This window comes from Lagopus muta, chromosome 1, assembly GCF_023343835.1.
Source record: "Lagopus muta isolate bLagMut1 chromosome 1, bLagMut1 primary, whole genome shotgun sequence".
Classification (NCBI taxonomy): domain Eukaryota; kingdom Metazoa; phylum Chordata; class Aves; order Galliformes; family Phasianidae; genus Lagopus; species Lagopus muta.
The window spans coordinates 5,833,852-5,851,725 of NC_064433.1; the positions used below are offsets into that span (position 1 = coordinate 5,833,852).

General features: G+C 41.8%; 1 protein-coding gene across 14 annotated transcripts in view; it reads left to right on the top strand.

Moving 5' to 3' along the window:
- Window positions 1-17,874, top strand: part of CELF2 (CUGBP Elav-like family member 2) — a 564,102-nt gene that overhangs the window by 315,400 nt on the left and 230,828 nt on the right. Inside the window, exons 1-2 of one of the 14 annotated variants that reach the window (XM_048952188.1) lie at window positions 7,003-7,145; window positions 7,228-8,953. The exons of 9 other annotated variants lie outside the window; for them this stretch is intronic. In XM_048952188.1, coding sequence (XP_048808145.1) covers window positions 8,880-8,953 — 74 coding nt within the window. In that variant the 5' untranslated portion in view covers window positions 7,003-7,145; window positions 7,228-8,879. Of the gene's footprint in view, window positions 1-5,102; window positions 6,950-7,002; window positions 8,954-17,874 lie in introns of those variants that run through there. 4 more of the 14 variants (XM_048952207.1, XM_048952197.1, XM_048952189.1 and 1 more) reach the window with 4 other exon arrangements.

Sequence of the window (17,874 nt, forward strand, 5' to 3'; positions counted from 1 at the left end):
TTACTGCTTCCAACACGTTTACTTGTATGTCAGCCATATAAAAGGGAACTGAAAATGGCAGCTGTTGAGAAAGCATGTCGCCATGCCTGGAATGACATGCATTATCAGGGCAGCAGGAGTTGCTGGCTCCACAGCCCATTCCGACTTGACCTGCTGAATGATTGGCTGCCTGGGATAGTGATGAATCGCTGGAGTTTATGAAACAGGACTGCTGGCATCCTCACAGAGGAAACAAAAACTGGATTTTTCCTCTAACTCTCATGTCATGGCAAAAACACAGCTTTTCTGTTGTTGCTTTGCTTTTGTGTTACTTCACCCTGCAGCGGAAGCAAATGCAGCAATTAAACTCACTTTAATACTGGTCTTGGCAAGTTAATGCTGCGCTGAAGATTAACTCTCTTTCTGGGATGGATAAAGACAGTGAATGTCTAAGTAAGAATTTTCCCAAATTTAGGGTGAATCTTGATCTGGACCCTAATTTTTTCATCTCCCATTCCAGTCTTGAGACTTACATACCCTAAGTACTAATGAGCTCAAGCAGGATGCAGAATGGATTTTAGCTACTCTTACAACTTTATTCTCACTGCTCTGCTAAGGAGCAGTGACCATTTCTTGGGCTAATATCAGACAGATGCATCTTCAGGTTTTCTCAACTAATGGCCAAATAACATTGCTGGAAAGCATCGGCTCTCAAATTTGCACTCAGTGTCTAGGTGGTTCATGAAATTATATTATGCATTAAGACCACATTACTGGATTAGGCTCTTAAGAGTCAGTACTTGTAGGAAAAAATCGTGGTCTGTAAACCTGCACCGGTGCACCAAGAAGGACACAGTATGGATCACAAGCTGCCCTGTAAAACGCAGCCGAGTAAAAAATGATCCTTTTATTTCAATTAAAGCACCCAAAATTGTGTTTAGGAGTGGGATTACTTGCTTGTCTGTCCATGCAGCTAACTTGGTGCTGGTGTGCTAGCCTGTGTCTCTCATTCTGGTAGAATAAACTAATTTTAGGTCAATTCTCTGATTCAAAGGAATAGGATTACCAAAAAAATTGCTTAGGAAGTTTTAAATATTGCACTTATATGAAGATAATGCTTTCTGCTGTTACATTAGAGAGGGTTTTTCCTGAGTCTTACGCTTTGCTGCCTAAGCTTTTCTCCTCCAGTTCTAAAAAGCAATTTGCATGCTTGCATTTGCTATTAGACTTTTTCACCTTCCTCCAAATAATTCAGCAGTGGCTGCTGCTAGGCTCTGGATGCCAGAGAGGCTGAATCGCTTCTGTTATTTAAGTCACATCCTTCTTGATGTCCCTGCAACGATTCTGAAACTGAGGAGGGCAAACTTTTACCGTACGGAAAGTGGTGGCATCAGGAACTGTTGCATGTGCCTTTGGGTGCACAAGGGGGAAACACTGTCCTTGCTTCCGAGTTCCCATGGCAGCAAATCAGCAGGTCATCTTTGAGAGCAGCCTTTGAGGATGCCAGACAACAGTCTGTTACGAGGAGGAAAACAGAGCAGAGGGCTGGAGGGGAAAAAATTACAGAAAATCTGAGAGGGAACGTGGGAATTTGCTATCCCTTTTAGACAAATAGAGGAGAGAAGAGAAAAGCAAGGGCATCCTGACGTGGATCATCTGGAAATTGAACCTTGCAAGTGTAGATAGTTGTGGATGATGTGCTATGTGGATGATGGCTGTGCTATGGAGTGAATTTAAGATTCAAATCCTGCACCTGCTCTCCCTGGAAGCTGCAGGTCAGCATCTGAAGAATTGAGGGCCTCTAGAAAAGAAACGGTGAATTATCAGAAAACTTATATTCTAAGAGACTCTATTTTCAACAATCTCTTGGTTTCATTTTCTTTTTCTTCTGCCTAAAAAATTATCTATTTTCAGTTAAAATGCGAGGAAGAAGCTCACTCTAAAGCTTGAAAATTTGCCTGCATCATTTCAGCCCACATTTAATTTTAATGAGAGAGTTATATAACCTCCTTTAAAAATAACAAAACACTAACAGAACTGCATTGGCAACATCAGGTGTTCTGCAGAACTGCTCAGATGAATCATATGGAGATCTGCCTGTGAACGTCTGATGAACACACATTTAACTTAGTTAACCCCCACGCCTGAATGTAGCAATCCAAAGTGACCAAATTTTTTTCTGACGAGTTGTTTTCACAAAAGGATACCAAAATAGTTGCCAGCCTTAGGGCCTCATGGCTAATCATTTCTGTGCTATTTAATGGATTCAAAAGTTCCATATGAATTATTGTGACTATACAAAAAAAAAAAAAAAAAGTGAAAATTTTATGTTAAAAACTGAGCTAGCTGGTTTTTAATGTCTTGCTTCAGAACGGGAAGCCAGCGTTCCTATTTGTTGTACTGAGCCTGAAATCTCTGAAATTGTTAAGAGCATCCCATTAACAGGCAGCTCTGGGAGAAATAAACATTTGACTTTATAAATGTTCCTTTGGGAGAGAGAACTCAGGGAAAAAGAAATCAGAATCGGTGATTTTGAACCTGTTAAACAACTTGGTTTGGACTCAGTCTTTGACTTCAGAATGTCCCCAAGCCACTGGTTGCTGGAAGATAGAAAGGATGACAGTACACTTGCCCTACTCATTCTCTATCTCTGTGCATCCATTACAAGCTATTATCAGTGACAGGGCATGGACTAGGTGGACCTTCTGATCTGACCTATGTGACAATTCTCACAATGTAGGTTTAGGGAAAAAATAAAAATACAAACAGGCATGGTGCAGTTTTCTGCACGTCCAAATGCATTACAGTTGCTGTAGGAGCCTTTTCTTTCTTCCCTTCATGTCTGATTTAATGGATTCTGTCTGCAGGAAATAACAATGTCAAACAAAGCTAGTTACTTTACATATTATCAGAGTGATTGTTTGTTATTTCTGAGGACCAAGATGTATGCCAGGCACTTCACTAACAAATGAAAAAAGACCTTAAAGATGTTGCAAATTGAGTGTAAGGCGAGGGCCAATTGTTGGCAGTAAAAAGGAAAGAAAAACACGTGGCAGCAGTGAATGGAAAGGAAGACAGAGGTTAATGCTATGAAGATCCTGCAGTTACTCAAAGGTGCATGACAGAAGATTAATTTAGATCCCGTAATAAACCCCACAAATTTGTTTCCATTTGGTTTTTTAAAAAAAGTCTACTTCTGGCTTCCTGTCTCTTTCAGTGTCCCTTATCCATTCTCTTGCCCTGCTGCTGTCATATCGTAATTTTACAATTGCCTTTGCCCATTGCTTTGGGAATTGCTTCCCTTAGCACTAACTCCAGATCCAGCACTTACCTGTACCCAGCCCATACACTCTCTTCCACTGTCTCTCCCACAACAACCAGCCTCCAAGCTGGACAAAAACCTTCAGGAATCTCAAATTGATAATAAAATGGGGGAGTTTTTATTGTCTCCTAGTAGTTGTCACAGCGAGTTCGCGCTAAGATAAGAGATGTTTGATTATGGTGGGCTTTTCCCCTGCCCAGTGAAGGCATTTGTGAGAATGGAGTTTCACACATATGAGCACCTATCTTGTCTTACAAGCTTATGCTTCTTCACCTGAAGATACTACAAAAGCCAAATCCAATCATATGAAGTCTCCATTATAGGTTGCTCTTCTAGAGTTGTATGGAAAGGTGGGTTCTTTTTGCTGAAGTACTCATTATTTAGAAGGAAATCAGATTTGCCCAGAGCATGCAGAACCCTTTTTACTTTACAGGTGGGGTTGCAGTTGGTGCTGGAATCAGTGAGTGGCAATATAGTTCATAAAATATAAAATTAAATTTAAAAAAAAAAAAAAAAAAAGAGGAAAAGGGAAAAGGAAACAGGAAAAAGAAAAAGAAAAAAAAAGGATAAAGAAAAAGTCAATGCCTGTTGCCAAGTTTGTGAGAGGACTGGGTTGGTCCTGTGTACCTACGCACAAGACACTATACAAAGGCAACACTTACAGAACAAAAGCAATGCTCTTCAGTAGGGTTGTTAACAAACAACAGGAAGGTGACTCTGGGTCCTAGATATTTAGATTGCCACGGAGAGCCCAACTGGAACACATGATGGCCAGATGCTCAGCAGGATTTGACTCCATTAGTCATAAGTGACCGTCGCAAGTATTTGAATGCTGTTAGCAAAGTTGGGTGTTCCTCCAAAGCTTTGTAAAAGCCCTCAGTAGCCTTGAGTGTCCACCTCATGCCACAACACCTTGCCTAATTGTTTCACAAAGATTGAGTTATTACCTGTGAAATGGAATAAAGGCCTCATACCCAGAGTGTGATAAAATCACCCCTACAGTGTATAAAATAGAAAGGAAAAAAAAAAAAATGAGTAGGAAGTTTTACTATAGCAACCAAGTTTACATAATATCAGTATGCTTTAAGTGAAAGCTCTAGAAATGCAAAATTTGAGGTACCTTTTTCCAGGGCTAATTTTAAATGAGGTTTATTTCTGAAAATTACTGATTAGCTGCTACTGATTAGCCCATTGGTTCCTCCTCAATAGCAACTAAGATTTCAGTACTCAAAATTCATTGATCAGTTCTAGCTAATAATTTAATTTTCTTTCAAAAGCTTTTGGTTGTGTGCAAACTGTTCTGTATCTCAAAGCATGATGAAGGGAAATATGTTATGTGGGCTTTTTTTGTTTTAGGAGAAATCATAAAGCAAATAAAAATTCCTTACTCAAAGTTTAAAGGTTTATAAAGCAAAACTTTATTCCAATGTCAAACCTAACTGTTAAAGATGGACTTGTTACAAATAATCAAAGTACTTGCAAAGGGTAAAATTGTACAGAATTGGGTCCATTACGTTGGCTGCTCAAGGAATTTTACTGCTTTCCACATTAATTGCTTACTGCTTTCACACAATTATGCAGCTCTGCACAGATGCTTTGTTCAATTCGTGCTTGTGTGCTTTGCTTTTCTTTCCACTGCCTTTCTTGAACCTCCAGAAGTGAAGCCCATAGACTTCCTGGTCACTGATAGACAGGCATGCTCATTTCCTACCACAAAAACAAGATGCTCTATTTTCCTCTATTAGCCATGCTACTCTTTCCCAGTTCATGGCTTACCCAGGAGGTATTTCTTTCTGATAGATAGCAAACACCTGATTTGCATTGGTACTGGTACTGGCACTGGTACTATCTGGATCAGATTTCCTTTTCCACTTGCATTAGTGCAAGATCGTGAGTGATTCCACCAGAGTCACTTGAGCCTGTTCCGAATTTGCACCACCCCTGCTGAGATCTGATTCTGCCTCCTCTCCTAGAAACTTGCTTTGATGCCAGAGATAAGCTGAATCCAGAGCATGTTCATTGGCTTAGGGGAGAGTAAAGCAGAGGATTTGAACTCTCTTCGTGCTGCCTTGCAGGCTTGGTGGAGTGTGAAGTCACTCAGAAACTTTCCCTTGAAGTGATTCCAAAGGTAGCATTTCCTTGGTGCAACACTGGGGGGCAAGTTGATTAAAAGAATGGCAATTAAGGAATGAGTGAGAAGCAGGATTTGGAGAGGTGAGCACTATGCTGGATTTGGCTGTGGTACATGGAAGGCAAAGGATGAGAACGGTGACGGTGATGTCAGAGTGAAATCATATATTGAGTGATCCGACAAGTCCTTTGTCTTTCTCCAGCCCTACCTCTATTGCGTGGGTTTCTTTTTGAAGAGGTGTTCATTTTCAAAGGCTGAATTGTTTGGAGAATTGCATCTAACATTATCAGTTTGAAAAGCCTTTTAAATGGTGACTAATCTGCAAATGGGAGGTAGAACTGCTCCATCTGCTTTGTTAGGTGCATGGAGAAACTGAGGCACTGAGAGTGCAACCGTGGAACAGATGGGGTCTTGGCCTCTGAAATGAGGGCACTTTGGGGAAGAGGCATTTGTAGCTGGAATGGAGTTAAACTGCTGATTCCAAATTCCAGGTTCCTTCCTTAAAACGGCCATATGCTCCACTAGCTGAAAATGCTTAATATCAGTGGACAATGGTTGCACAGCAATAATGAAGCTCCTCTAAGCTCTTGTTTACCTCTATTGTCTGATACATACTGTGAAAATTAGTGCAGCTTCATTTGCTATTACCCCTCTTCATTTCCCTCTGTACTGTAGTAACAGACCAAAGCTTCAATTTTTTTTACCTCAGCAGTGTTCCTTCATTTTTAATAAAAGTTGCTATTTTGCACACTAGTGCCCATCAGGAATGTGGCAATACCGTTACAGATAACAGAGCCAACCTGCAAATTTTTGTTGCTGATTTATTTTATTTCTCCATATTTGAGACTTAATTCATACATAGGCACTACATAATTTATGTTTGAGAGCCATATGATCTGAATGCAGTTTCTTCCTATAAGCTTTCCTTGAGTCTTATCTCAGTATCTTTTATAGGCTTGGTTTCTTTTTGCATTTGACCCTGTTCCTGCCTCTAACTTTTAAATGGCAAAAGCAAATGTGCTTTGAAAAGTGTGTTACACTGTAGTTGTTAAATAAAGCAATAACCTATGCACTTGTAATGCTTTCTCTATGACCTACTTACATACTACTTCACCCTCCTTATAGTATGATTAAAAGCTGCTTTGAATCCACTATTCCCTCAAGGGATTTGAGGCTAGAATTTAACAAACTGCTGAGAAGGCTTAAGTCAGTAAGAGGGCTTCCCTACAGCTTCTTCCAGCTAATTCACATGTAATTAAAAGGAAAATAAATATTTCAAAAGAACATACGTTCTAATGAAGCATTTTTAAGCACTTACACCTTGTGAAATGGGGCGGATTTATAAAGAACTCACTATCTCATGGTCAGATTTCTAACAAAATTATTTGTGATGCTTCTCCGCTCCCCATCCTTTCTATCCTATGACTTTTCAGCCAGCAGCGGTGGGAATGCAGACGTTGAAAGTGGCTGGGGAGAGTGACGTCTCTCAGATGTAGCACCAGCAAAGCGATGGAGAGGTACGGATCCAGCCACACGGGGTGAAGGGAGGGTGGAGACTTCTTACAGGAATATCTTCATCCTCACAGAGCTGTCTGCATTTCTCCCGAGCTAAAACCTGCCTCTTCTGCAGTGGCAAGATTTTGAAATTGAAAGTTATTCCAACTCTGCTCTGGGCTGGATTAACCACCATGGAGGCCTCAGATCAAAACCCAGGTGGCTGCATCCAGCTGGAGAGAGCTGTGCTGGTTTCTCCTTTTATTTCCACTTTGCACTTATTTTTTTATCCTCTCTTTAGGCCCACGCTCTGGCGGATGGCTGGCGGAGAGGAATTGCGATCAATGGAGTAAAGGAGAGGCATAGCTTTGCTTTGCGTTTCTCTACAGAGATGTTTAGGTGCCACGGTGCTGAGGACAGTATGCAAACATATAGAACAGAGCAGATTAATAACACCATAGGTATCTGTGCAGGACTGCAGCTGTCCTACGGGGATTACGCTGAGGGCCAAGCAAACCTTTTCTTTCTTTAGACTTGCAAAGTAGGCAAAAATTTTAGCAGCCTGAGGGGTTTTTCTTCCTTTTTAACTGTTTAAAATGGAAAAGTACCTTGAAGAGTGCAATAAACCGGACTCTGAAAACTCGCCTAGTCTGTATTTTTATCATCAAATCGATGGTGGTCAAAATTTAACTAAAACTTGGTGCGATTTATAGCATACTCATGCATTGGCCTGCCTTAATTTTATTCTGAAATACTACTTGAAAAGTTTAAGTGTAGTAGTGCTTAATCAGTATTTGTTGCTTTTTTTGAGTGCTGATAATCTGGAACAAATAGAATTTTGAAACGTGGAGAGATTCAGAATGAGAAGCAAATACAATGCAGATAAACATTTTGTCTGTCTAGACTGCTCAGATCTTTCAGTAATCTTTGCAAATATGTTAATATTCGTTCGCCTGGAGCTGCTATGTACTGAAGCAAGAAGGTTTTGGGAGAGGCAGAGGAAAATTTATACAGATTTTCAGGGGGCGGAAGCGTGGGGGGGGGAGGAGGGGAGGGAAGAGGGGTTGCTTCTCCTGTCTGTATGTGTAGAATTTGGTGTATGTCTTAGCGATGTCACTTCTGTGCCTTTGCTGTGGACAGCCCTCAGTGCAGCATGACTGGGAAGGGGCTTCTGGTGTGTTACACATGTGAGGGTTTGCTGTGTAAAATCCATTGGTACCTGCCAAAATCCTGTTTTTCGATCAGGTGGCGCTCATTGCCACAGCATCACCTCATGAAGCAGTGACCCCAGTTTGGGCGCTGAGGTTTAAACCGTTTGGGTGGGCAGAGCCCACCGATATATCCATCCCCTGTGCCCTCTGCGCGGTGAGATGTCTGCACCTTCCTACCCCACATGTCCTCCCCGTGACAAGAGGGGGGAGGAGGAGGGGGCAAACCGACAGCGCGAGGTTTTTTAGGCACTCAGGATGAGGGTTTCCCCTCAGTGCCATCTGCAGCTCCAGCAGGGCAAGGCTTGGCGCGACCTCCGTGCCCGAGGAAGGAGCAGTCGGCGGAGGCCCCGCTCGCAGCCTCAAAGTTTGCGCGGTGCTCGGCGCGGCTCGCGCTCTCCGCTCGTACGCCGGGCGCGGCGGCGGGGCTCCCGTTAGGCCTCTGCCCGGAGCGGCGGGGCCCGCCGGGGGCTCAGGGGTTAACGGAGAGCTGCAGCGGGGAGGTGGCTCCGCCTCCCCGCTCAGCACCTGGCGCTTCACCGACAGTTGCCTCAGCAGTCGATTTCGGAGGGGATTGGCGGAAAAACCAAGAGGGGGAGAGAAATGTGACAACTGCCGGGGCTGGCGGCTGCTGCGGGGAGGCCTCCGCACCTGTGCCTGCCTCTCCGCCGCCCGGCGCAGTTGTGGGATCCGGCGAGCCCCGCCACATCCTCCCTGCAGACCGCCGCCGCGCCCGGAGCGCAGCATGACTTCTTCGTTCAAGCTGGATTTCCTTCCGGAGATGATGGTCGACGGCCGCTTGCTGGTCTCTGATAGAATGTAAGTGGCACCGGGGCTTCTTCCCTCCTCCCTGCCAGCCCAGCCGAGTGCCTCGCAGTTGCTTTGTGCTCCCCAGAGGGCCGGGCGAGGGAACGCTGGGCGCTGTTGGTGCCAAGGGGGGAAACGTGAGCGTCGCTGCGCTCGGGCTGCGTGCTGTGGAAGCGAACCCCGCTCCTCGAAGCCCGGTCCCGCTTCGCACGTCCTGATGGAGCGGCAGCTGCAGCTGCGAGCGCACGGGACTGAAAGCAGGCAGAAAGCAGGGCTCTTTTCTTCTTCTCTTCCTCTTTATTTCTTAAGTTCCGCCAGCTGTCTGGTGCAGGCAGCGTTAATTAGCACGAGGCTGTGCTTTACGTGCAGTTGGAGCGGTGATAAGGTTTATCGGGGGGTGCCGAACGCTGGAATTTCAGGCAGAGAAGCGTTTCCTAGTCTCCTGTCTCTGCTCCATTAATCTCGATCTGAAAGTTTCTGTGATCATCCTCTTGGGCTTTGCCAATTGACAGGAATTTTCAGGTAACCTCAGCCTCGTTGGGGGGAAAAAACAAAAGCTAGGAAAAGGGGGAACGCCGAAAGATACAAATGCTGAGCGCTGTGCTGCGTTTGTACCGTTTCTAGAATGCCTTTTATTTTGTTGCTTTTTCTTTTTTTCATCAGGATGACAGTTGTGGCTTGAGTTGCATGAGAGTGAAGCGAGAGGCTTTGGCATTGAGTCTGCACTGGAGCTATTCTGGTTGAAGCAGCGCTTAAGTTACAAATGTAAATAAACCCGGGCGTGCTGCAGAGACTGTCACCTGCGATTTGCACAAATCGGGTTGTCTGCTGTGCCCCCATCCAAGACGATTTCGACTTTTGTTACCTCTTTTACTGGCAACAAACTTTCTGCTCAGGTGGTATGCTTCCTTTCCTGTCTGAGCAAAGGCATTCGGCAGTAGGCAGTTGTTCAGGCAGCTGGGATTTAATAAGTGTGATAGAGGAGCAGGGGCAGAACCTCCTTCGTGTGAACAACTGTACAGTTTTTTAGTCTTTAGAGGACAACGGAGTGTGTAAATGCTGCCCGTTTCCTCTGGTTAGTGATCTTAATTCAAATGAGTTCTCTGTTGTTTTCCCTCTCTCCCTTTCTTTAAGATCTGTGTTCTTATTGGTATCGGTCAGCTAGGCTGAGTTGAAAAAGATGCTGTATTTCTCTCCTTTTGCATAAAAATAACATAGGGTTTGACTGATGGGGCACAGAGTTGCACTGAACGTTCAGTTCGCTTGCCTTCCAGCTCTCTGTAGGGTCTTGCCACAGCCACACTTTCCCTTGTCTTCACTGTCTCTGCTTTGATTAGACTTTCTACCTGCTGTCCTTCCGGGCAGTGAGAAAAGCTGCCTCTAACAAACATCTGCAGGCTCAGAGGCATTATTAACTGCATCTGATGATGCCACGTTATTACTTGGGCTTATATAACTTTATCTCTAACTTGCCCCTCAAGGGGGGAGTACCATGTCAGACTCTTGGTTCTGCACACTATCTGTGTCTGGGAGACATCCATGGTGTATTTTAACACAGTTTGAAACACGGTCGGTGTTCATCAGGCGCAAGTCTACATGTATGTCCAAAGAAACAAAAATGACTCTAGATATGTCAGGTTTGAAGCACATCTGTAAATACTGGGGTGGGACAATGAAACTGAGGGGGAATTGCTCCCACACACACATTTATTTTTTTGTAGAATTTGATGCCGGTCCCTCTTATTTGTTGCGGAGAGCACTTTGTAATTTCTTGAAGAAAAAAAACTTCCTGCATCTTCAGTGGTTGTGTTGTGTTGTTCTGGAAATGCTGCCTCCTTGTATTAGCCAAGCTTGCTTTGCTGCCAGTCGAAGTAATTGTGGAGATTGTATGATTTCAAGGGATCATGTGTCATGCATACAAATTAATGTTGAGAGTAAATCCTTGTTAACTAGGAGAGCGTCCATCCTGAAAAAATCTTGAAAATAAATGCTCTCAGTGGAGGCTTTCCAATGCCACCTTTCTAAAACTGTGTAATTTGCTGTTTAAAATGTTATTTCGTCCTTCTAGCAACGTGCATTTATGTGCCAGTCCCCAGCTCTCTGGACTAATCAGCGCTGGAGAGAATGCAGTTTGATTACGCATTAAGGGTCAGGGGCATATTCACACCTTGCCCTTTGGCTGGCCCACCCCAGACGTGCATTGAGACACCAGCAGCATGCTGTGCTGTGACAGTACAGCGCAGAGCATACTTGAAGTTATGATGCAGCACAAAACTTTTAACCTCGCCATCTGGTCTAGCCATTGAGTATAGCTTCGTTCAGTCTTTAACAGAAAGGAATTTCCTATTTTAGAGTGAGGCAATTAGCGAGATGCATGTAAAAATCTCTTCTGTTTTGCAGTGAAAATTTGCAGAATAGGATTTTATTTTATTTTTTTTAATGCCAGTGGGAAATCAGGAATTGGTGCCATGCAGTATCACTTACACTTCACATTGTTTACACATTTAAAGGTTCTTTGTAAAAGGGGTTATTTTCAGTATTGTATGTTCTTTCAACATGCAGTAGGGAAGGAGAGCTTTCATTTTTCATATCTACTTTGAAAATCCAATGCTAGCTTGGTAGTGAAAATACTCTTACCTCTCTCAAATTAATTCCCCTCAAATGTTGCAGCCTTCTTTGCTTTGCTGCTGCTGCTATCTAGACAAATATAAGTAAAACAACATCAGATACTTTGGGCATGATTATTTAGTGTAATTAAACCATATGCATAGCATTACTGTGCCTGATTAGTAACTGATTGGCAGTTTTACTGAAGAAGAAAAAAAATCATTAATAGAAAATAGCATTGAAAAATAGACGCTCCAGGATATGGAGCATGAACTTCTTGTTCTTGAGGGTAGATGGCAAGTTGGATGCTCCATCCATCACAAATTCTTGCCGACATCATTTAATGCTGTAACTGAAAGATCAGGAACTGTTTGATGTTATTGAGAGCTTGCACGTGTTGTTTTTGAGGAAGAACCAAACATGAAGATACAAATGGAAGTAAACGTGTGTATTTGGGCAGGTTCGGAGAGGGTTAATGGTTCCTAAATGCAGTTACAAAGCATGAGTTCATTGTAATTTGCTTAGTAATTTCACTGAGTTACCTGTAGATGCCAACAATATGGTTGTAAAGTGGTTGCTTTGACTATTAACTATTCATCACTGTAAACCCCTACATTGATTTGTGCATTTGTGCAATACCACAGAAGATTTTTGGTTTCATGATGCACGTTCTGCTGCCTGGAATTTCCTCTAATGTAAATGACAAATAGCCCTTTTTACTACCAAGGCAAACTCAAATTTTACTGCAGTAGTTCATATCTGGGTATCATGTCAATAAAATGTGATACCCTTGTCAGATGGCTTACAGCAGTTCACATGCAGCTGCTTGGGTTCCGTGGCAATTATGCATGAAAGGTATTCACTGTTGAATTCCTGTCTTTTTTTTTTTTTTCCAAGATAAGTCAGAATCAGATAAGTGCAATGTGCTGATTTAAAAGGCAGTGAAGATCAATCTTCAATACTCTTTGCATACATTGTTTAATAAAGAAAGGATGTTGTCATTCATGGGTTGCTTGTGCACTTAACAAACAAAACCTTTCCCCACTAAACGTGCAAAACAGGGACTTTCCCAGCGTAAACTGGAGGTCACAACATTTTTTTTCAACTTCACCTCAGGGGAAGCTCAGCATACTGTCAGAACTAATTTATCAGCTACCTGTTTCTTTTGCACGTAGAATGTCAAACCATGAGTTGCTTACTGAAAATGGATATCCTGCTATCAGCGGTTTTGAATCCATACCCTCACCTTTGTACTGGCATTTCTTTAACTTTGGTATAGCAGTAGCTTTATTTGAAGTATTGTGGCTTGTTACTTAACCGTAACTTAATGGACCACGATTCCCTGGGTCATTGTTGAGAGGGCACTGAAAGGAAAGGAAAATTCTCGATCGTTTACAAGGATCTTCAGAAGGGAAGGCAGATCTTTAGGTATCAGCTGAATGATTATGGTTTTGGGGTGCCTTCTCCCCATCCTCTTTCCTAGTAACTGACTAGAGTCGCATTCAGTATTTAGCCTACCATAACTCTTAGCACATTAATATTTAAATATATCTTTCACTTCCTATGATGTGATCTCACAAGTTTTTAAGCCTCCCCCACATGTATTCATCATCCAAATTAATCATCACTTATGATTGCTTTAAAAACTTTGACAAGTCTAAATATTTCATTGGCATTTTAGGATGTTTGATATTTTATAAGCATATGGACTATTCAAATTTCATAATTAATTCATAGGTTAGTATAAAAATACTTCACCCAACTGGTATAGGAGAAAGGTGTACAAAATTCAGTGGTTTTTAAAAACTCCTGGAATAAAAGGAATACATCTTGGCAAGATCCTGCTAGAGAGGATCTTATAAGTTAATCATAATTTTTTTTTTTTCCATATAAAGCAGAGAGATGAATTATTATTATTTTTCTTACTTCCTTCATTTCTACAGTTTCCTATAGTGGATTATTTCTTGTGTGTACATATAATTGCATCTTCTGACACTGCTTCCTTTGATTAAAGCAGACTGGTGGCTGGGTAAGGCTAACCAGAGGCTCAAGTCACAATGTACAGAAGGCATACATAGAGCGAGGATGAGCTTTACTTAGCAAAGATGTGGGAAAACAAGAAAAAAGCCTTCATAGGTGCAGAAAAATGCAGGACTTAGAATGCCTACTTGGAAAATAAAAACTAATTAGGGCAATAAATGTAATGTTCTCAAATAATTGTGAAATAATTATTCCCCTTTAGAATCTTCGTACTTTAATTGCTTTTCCCCCGCATTCTGCATTCCTATGTAAAAGGAATAGAAGCATTCGTGTTCCCTCCAGGATTTCATTTTTCATTTGCAGTAAGCTGCTGGCTTTCTCATAAAGGTTTTCAGAAATATGTTGCCTTAAACGGTGTTGTTCTTCCATATGGTGTTAAATATTATAGGTGAATGGCAGATGTTGAAGTGATAAATTCTCTCCTCTCGTCCAGATAAAGCACCTTGAGATTTAGTCGTGTAGTTTCTCCATCCTCTATATCACAGATTTATAATCAATTCCTCATTTTCATTGAAACTGTATTACATAAATAGGACACTTCAGCAGTGTATTCTCTTTGCTCACAGCTTGATCCTTAAAAAATCAGCTGACAATAGTTTAAAATTATAATATTAATAAAGAGAAGATCATCTGGCCTTCAAAATGACATCTGAAAGCAGCTTCTGTTTTGTGTTAAATCTTAATTACTGTATTTAAATGAATGCCTAAATGAGCCAATTCACAAAGGAGTTGCCTACTGTACCACTAGTGCCTGTTTTGGTGATTTTTTTTTTTTTTTTTTTTTTTTTTCTCCAATGTTTTCCTTTGGATTTAGACAAATTAAAAAAAAAAAAAAAGCTTATACTGAAGTTCTGTTTTCTTGCATCCTACAACTCTGATGAAGATCAAGTATCCTGAGTCTGGTCCCTGCTATGGGACAGTTTCTCTTGTGTGGATCCCCTTGCCCAGAAAATGATGATAGTGCTACTTGATGCCAGGTTCAAGGCAGTGCTTCCTGAGAAACCTCAAGATCAGCAGGAAGGAATCTGCGTGGCCTCCTGACCATTACTTTGTGAGCTCACCCATTGCTCCCTATAAGGGGCAGCATATTTTCTGCACTGGAAGGACAGAGGGTTTTTTTTCGTTTGTTTTTTGGTTTTTTTTTTTTTTTTTTTTTTTTTGCTTAGCACCAGGCAGGGGCTTCTATGCCATGCTTGTACATGCAGCCCTGCTGGATCCCTCACCCTGAGAGGAGGCAGCAGTGTCCAGCTGTTCTCCGCTTGTCTTTCCTTCTGCTGCCACCTGGGATGCTCCATCTGTTGTGAAGAGGTATGCAGGGAATTCGTGTCCTTTCTTGCCCTGTTGTGCTGCAGAAGTTGAGCTGCTTCACGTTGCCAGAAGAACAGCAGCCCAAGTGTTCCATTCTCATTGTTTTCACGTCCTGGTTCAGTTCTTGGATTGTTCTCTGAATCTTAGTCTGAGGTGTTAAGGTTTGTGACATTAGTTATTTCCATAAATGCAGCCCTTGATCTTTAATGAAATGATATTAGTAATCTACTGATTTTTATTTCTATTTTTTTCCTCAGTGCGAATTACCATGCTAAAGCAAATGCAGCTCTGACAGAAGGGCCTACCACAGAACATCTCCCAGCAGTGGTAGCAGGTCATTGCAAAGCTAATCTACAGCTTTCTCAGTTTCTTGCCACTTAGATACGATGGCTTCTGTACAGAGGGGTTGGAGTGTGGATAAGATCTATCCCTGTTGCCCAGCTGTGTGCAGCTCGTTACCCTCTGGGTGTAAGAGAGGCAGTTCCTGCTGAACCAACCTTGAGCCTTTCTGCTCTAAACCACACTGTGCTGTTGTTGCTCTCAGTTACTCTATCAATGTTCTTGAAAGCTGTTCCAGACTGACTGCAAGTCACAGCTGATGAGCTATCTTTTCTTATATAACCTTGAAAAAGAATGAAGAGCCTTCATCCTCCTAATCCAAAGGCGTGATGCTGTTGTCTTGTTTGATACACACTCGCTCTGTTTCTTGCTTCTCCATGGCTCTGCACCACTGACTCACTCAGAGATGCAAAAAATAAAAATAAAAATCAGCAGCTCGCTTGACCCACCACTCGTGCCATTGACTGCAGACCTCTCTGGCACGTGGTCCAGTGGCACTGGGTGGCCTGGCGTCACATAAGTGCACTTCATTTCCCTGAAACAGACCCAGGTAATTGAAAATTATTAACTTCTGGCAGAGGATAACTGTATTTGAAAAATCTACAAAATCAAGAGGTCTATTCTGTTCTTCTCTTTAATTTATTTTTTTTTTTTTCTGGCTCATTCAGTTGCCTAGATCTGTCAGCTTTCCTCTGTAATTCATTGTTAACGAGAGAGACATCTGGCTATGCCCTTTATCAATAAACGCTTTTTTTTTTTTTAAATATTTTACCACAGATGGATTGTAGAACAAGCATTGGGAATCTGAAACGTTGTCAAACATGCTGCATGCCCAGTGGCTATATCTTAAAGAAAAACCTTCTCCGTAACTGGTTTTCATACCAAATGCTGTAGAAAATCCAAGTAGATGTCTGAAGCCTACTTGATTTCACTATAGTTTGAAGTAAACTTGATTGCCTCATGATGTCTTCGAGGGGGGAGTGAAATCCACTGTTGTTTGTGTGTATGGTTTTTTGTGTGTGTGTGGTGTATCTGTAAAAACACACAGAAAAGCGATTTTTCAGTAGTTGAAAAATGAACCTTCAAAAATTGAAATTTAAACTAAATTTCTTCCAAGATCTTATTGCATGGAAAACTTTTCAAAAAACATTACTTAAAAATAAATAAAGGGGGGGGGGGGGAGTGAACGATCAGAGGATTACAATGCCTATTACTTCAAGATTTGTTGTGAAAATCCCCAACGCTTTTGGATTTTTTTTAGTCTTTAAAATTAGTTCCTAAAAATGTCCTGTTTGGATGCTATTCAGAGATTGTTACAACAAAAACCTAAGTGCCCAATTAAAGGATAGCTATAGATTTAGATGATTTCTAGCGGGAAAATACAAGCATCATTCCCATTGTCCTAAATTGACACATGTAATTCAACTTCTTCCTTTTAAGCAGTGCAATTCTAGGATTGCAGCGTGAGCATTGGCTGTAGGTTCACAGCAGGTTTGGAGTTGCCAACTCCTGGAAATGAGCATTGAGTGGGAGGTGACCAGGGGGAAGAGGAAGAAATAAAATTAGTGTTTAATTTTGCAAGATGTGGAAAAATACATGACAAGTGAAGCAGTTTTTAGAAAAAGAACGTCTCTAGACACATAAAGCAATATTATCTGATATTTAGTTACAGACTATAGCCTGCAGTCTGTGTTCAAGCCAAACTTCCAGTGGGTTTACAGGAGCTTGGCTTGAATGAGGAATGCATAATGCTCTGCTTTGCTTCCAGTGCCAGCCTGGCCAACTCTGAACCAGGAATTGCAACACTATAAATGTTTTTGCATTCTTTTTTCCCTATGCTTCACAACAGAGCAAGCTTCAGCTCAGAAACTAGAGATACCTAACCTAGGAGATACTCTCATTCCTTGCTAGCCAAACGTGTTGATGCTGTGATAGAAGGTAGTCAATTCTAATTCTTGGAAGGAATGCTCACACATCTCAGGTCAGGGTGGAGGAGGGTTCTTTAGCTTGTAATAAGCCTTTTCACCTTGGCCAGAGAGAAGGATTCCTATTAGTGCCTGAGGGGCTCTCATTTCTCACTGACGTACATCTCTCTCATTTGGCTGCAGAAGACAGAATACAACTTCTCCTTTTAAGTTGCTGTGCATGAAAAACGACAATATGCAGCAGTTTCATGGCTGGGCTCTGATATTGTGAAGAGAAGTTCCACAGTGTATTACTGACTTTAAAACAACTGTCTTTGCCTGATTTCATTACTGCTTAAATAAATGTAGCTTAGTATCTCACATGCTGGACCACATTTGTTTATCATTAAGACAAGGCAGCATAGAATAAGTCCTCGGAGTTTCGATATCTTCTCCTTACTGTACTCATGCCTGTGCAGTTCTGCGGTGTATTATTGGAATGGATTGAAGGTATGTATGCCTTATTATATATTGTAGAGTGTAACGTCTTTGGGGCAGATTCTCTGTATTTTTGAACACTTCTTCAGCAGTGACTGTTGCAACAGGGCCTTGTGGACCTTGATTAAGGTTCACGCATTTCACGGTAACTAAGAGAAGCAACTTTTCAACTTGCTATATACAAACCCTTCATTTGGAGCAAATGCATGGTAATTCATAGAGGAACATGTTTTTCAG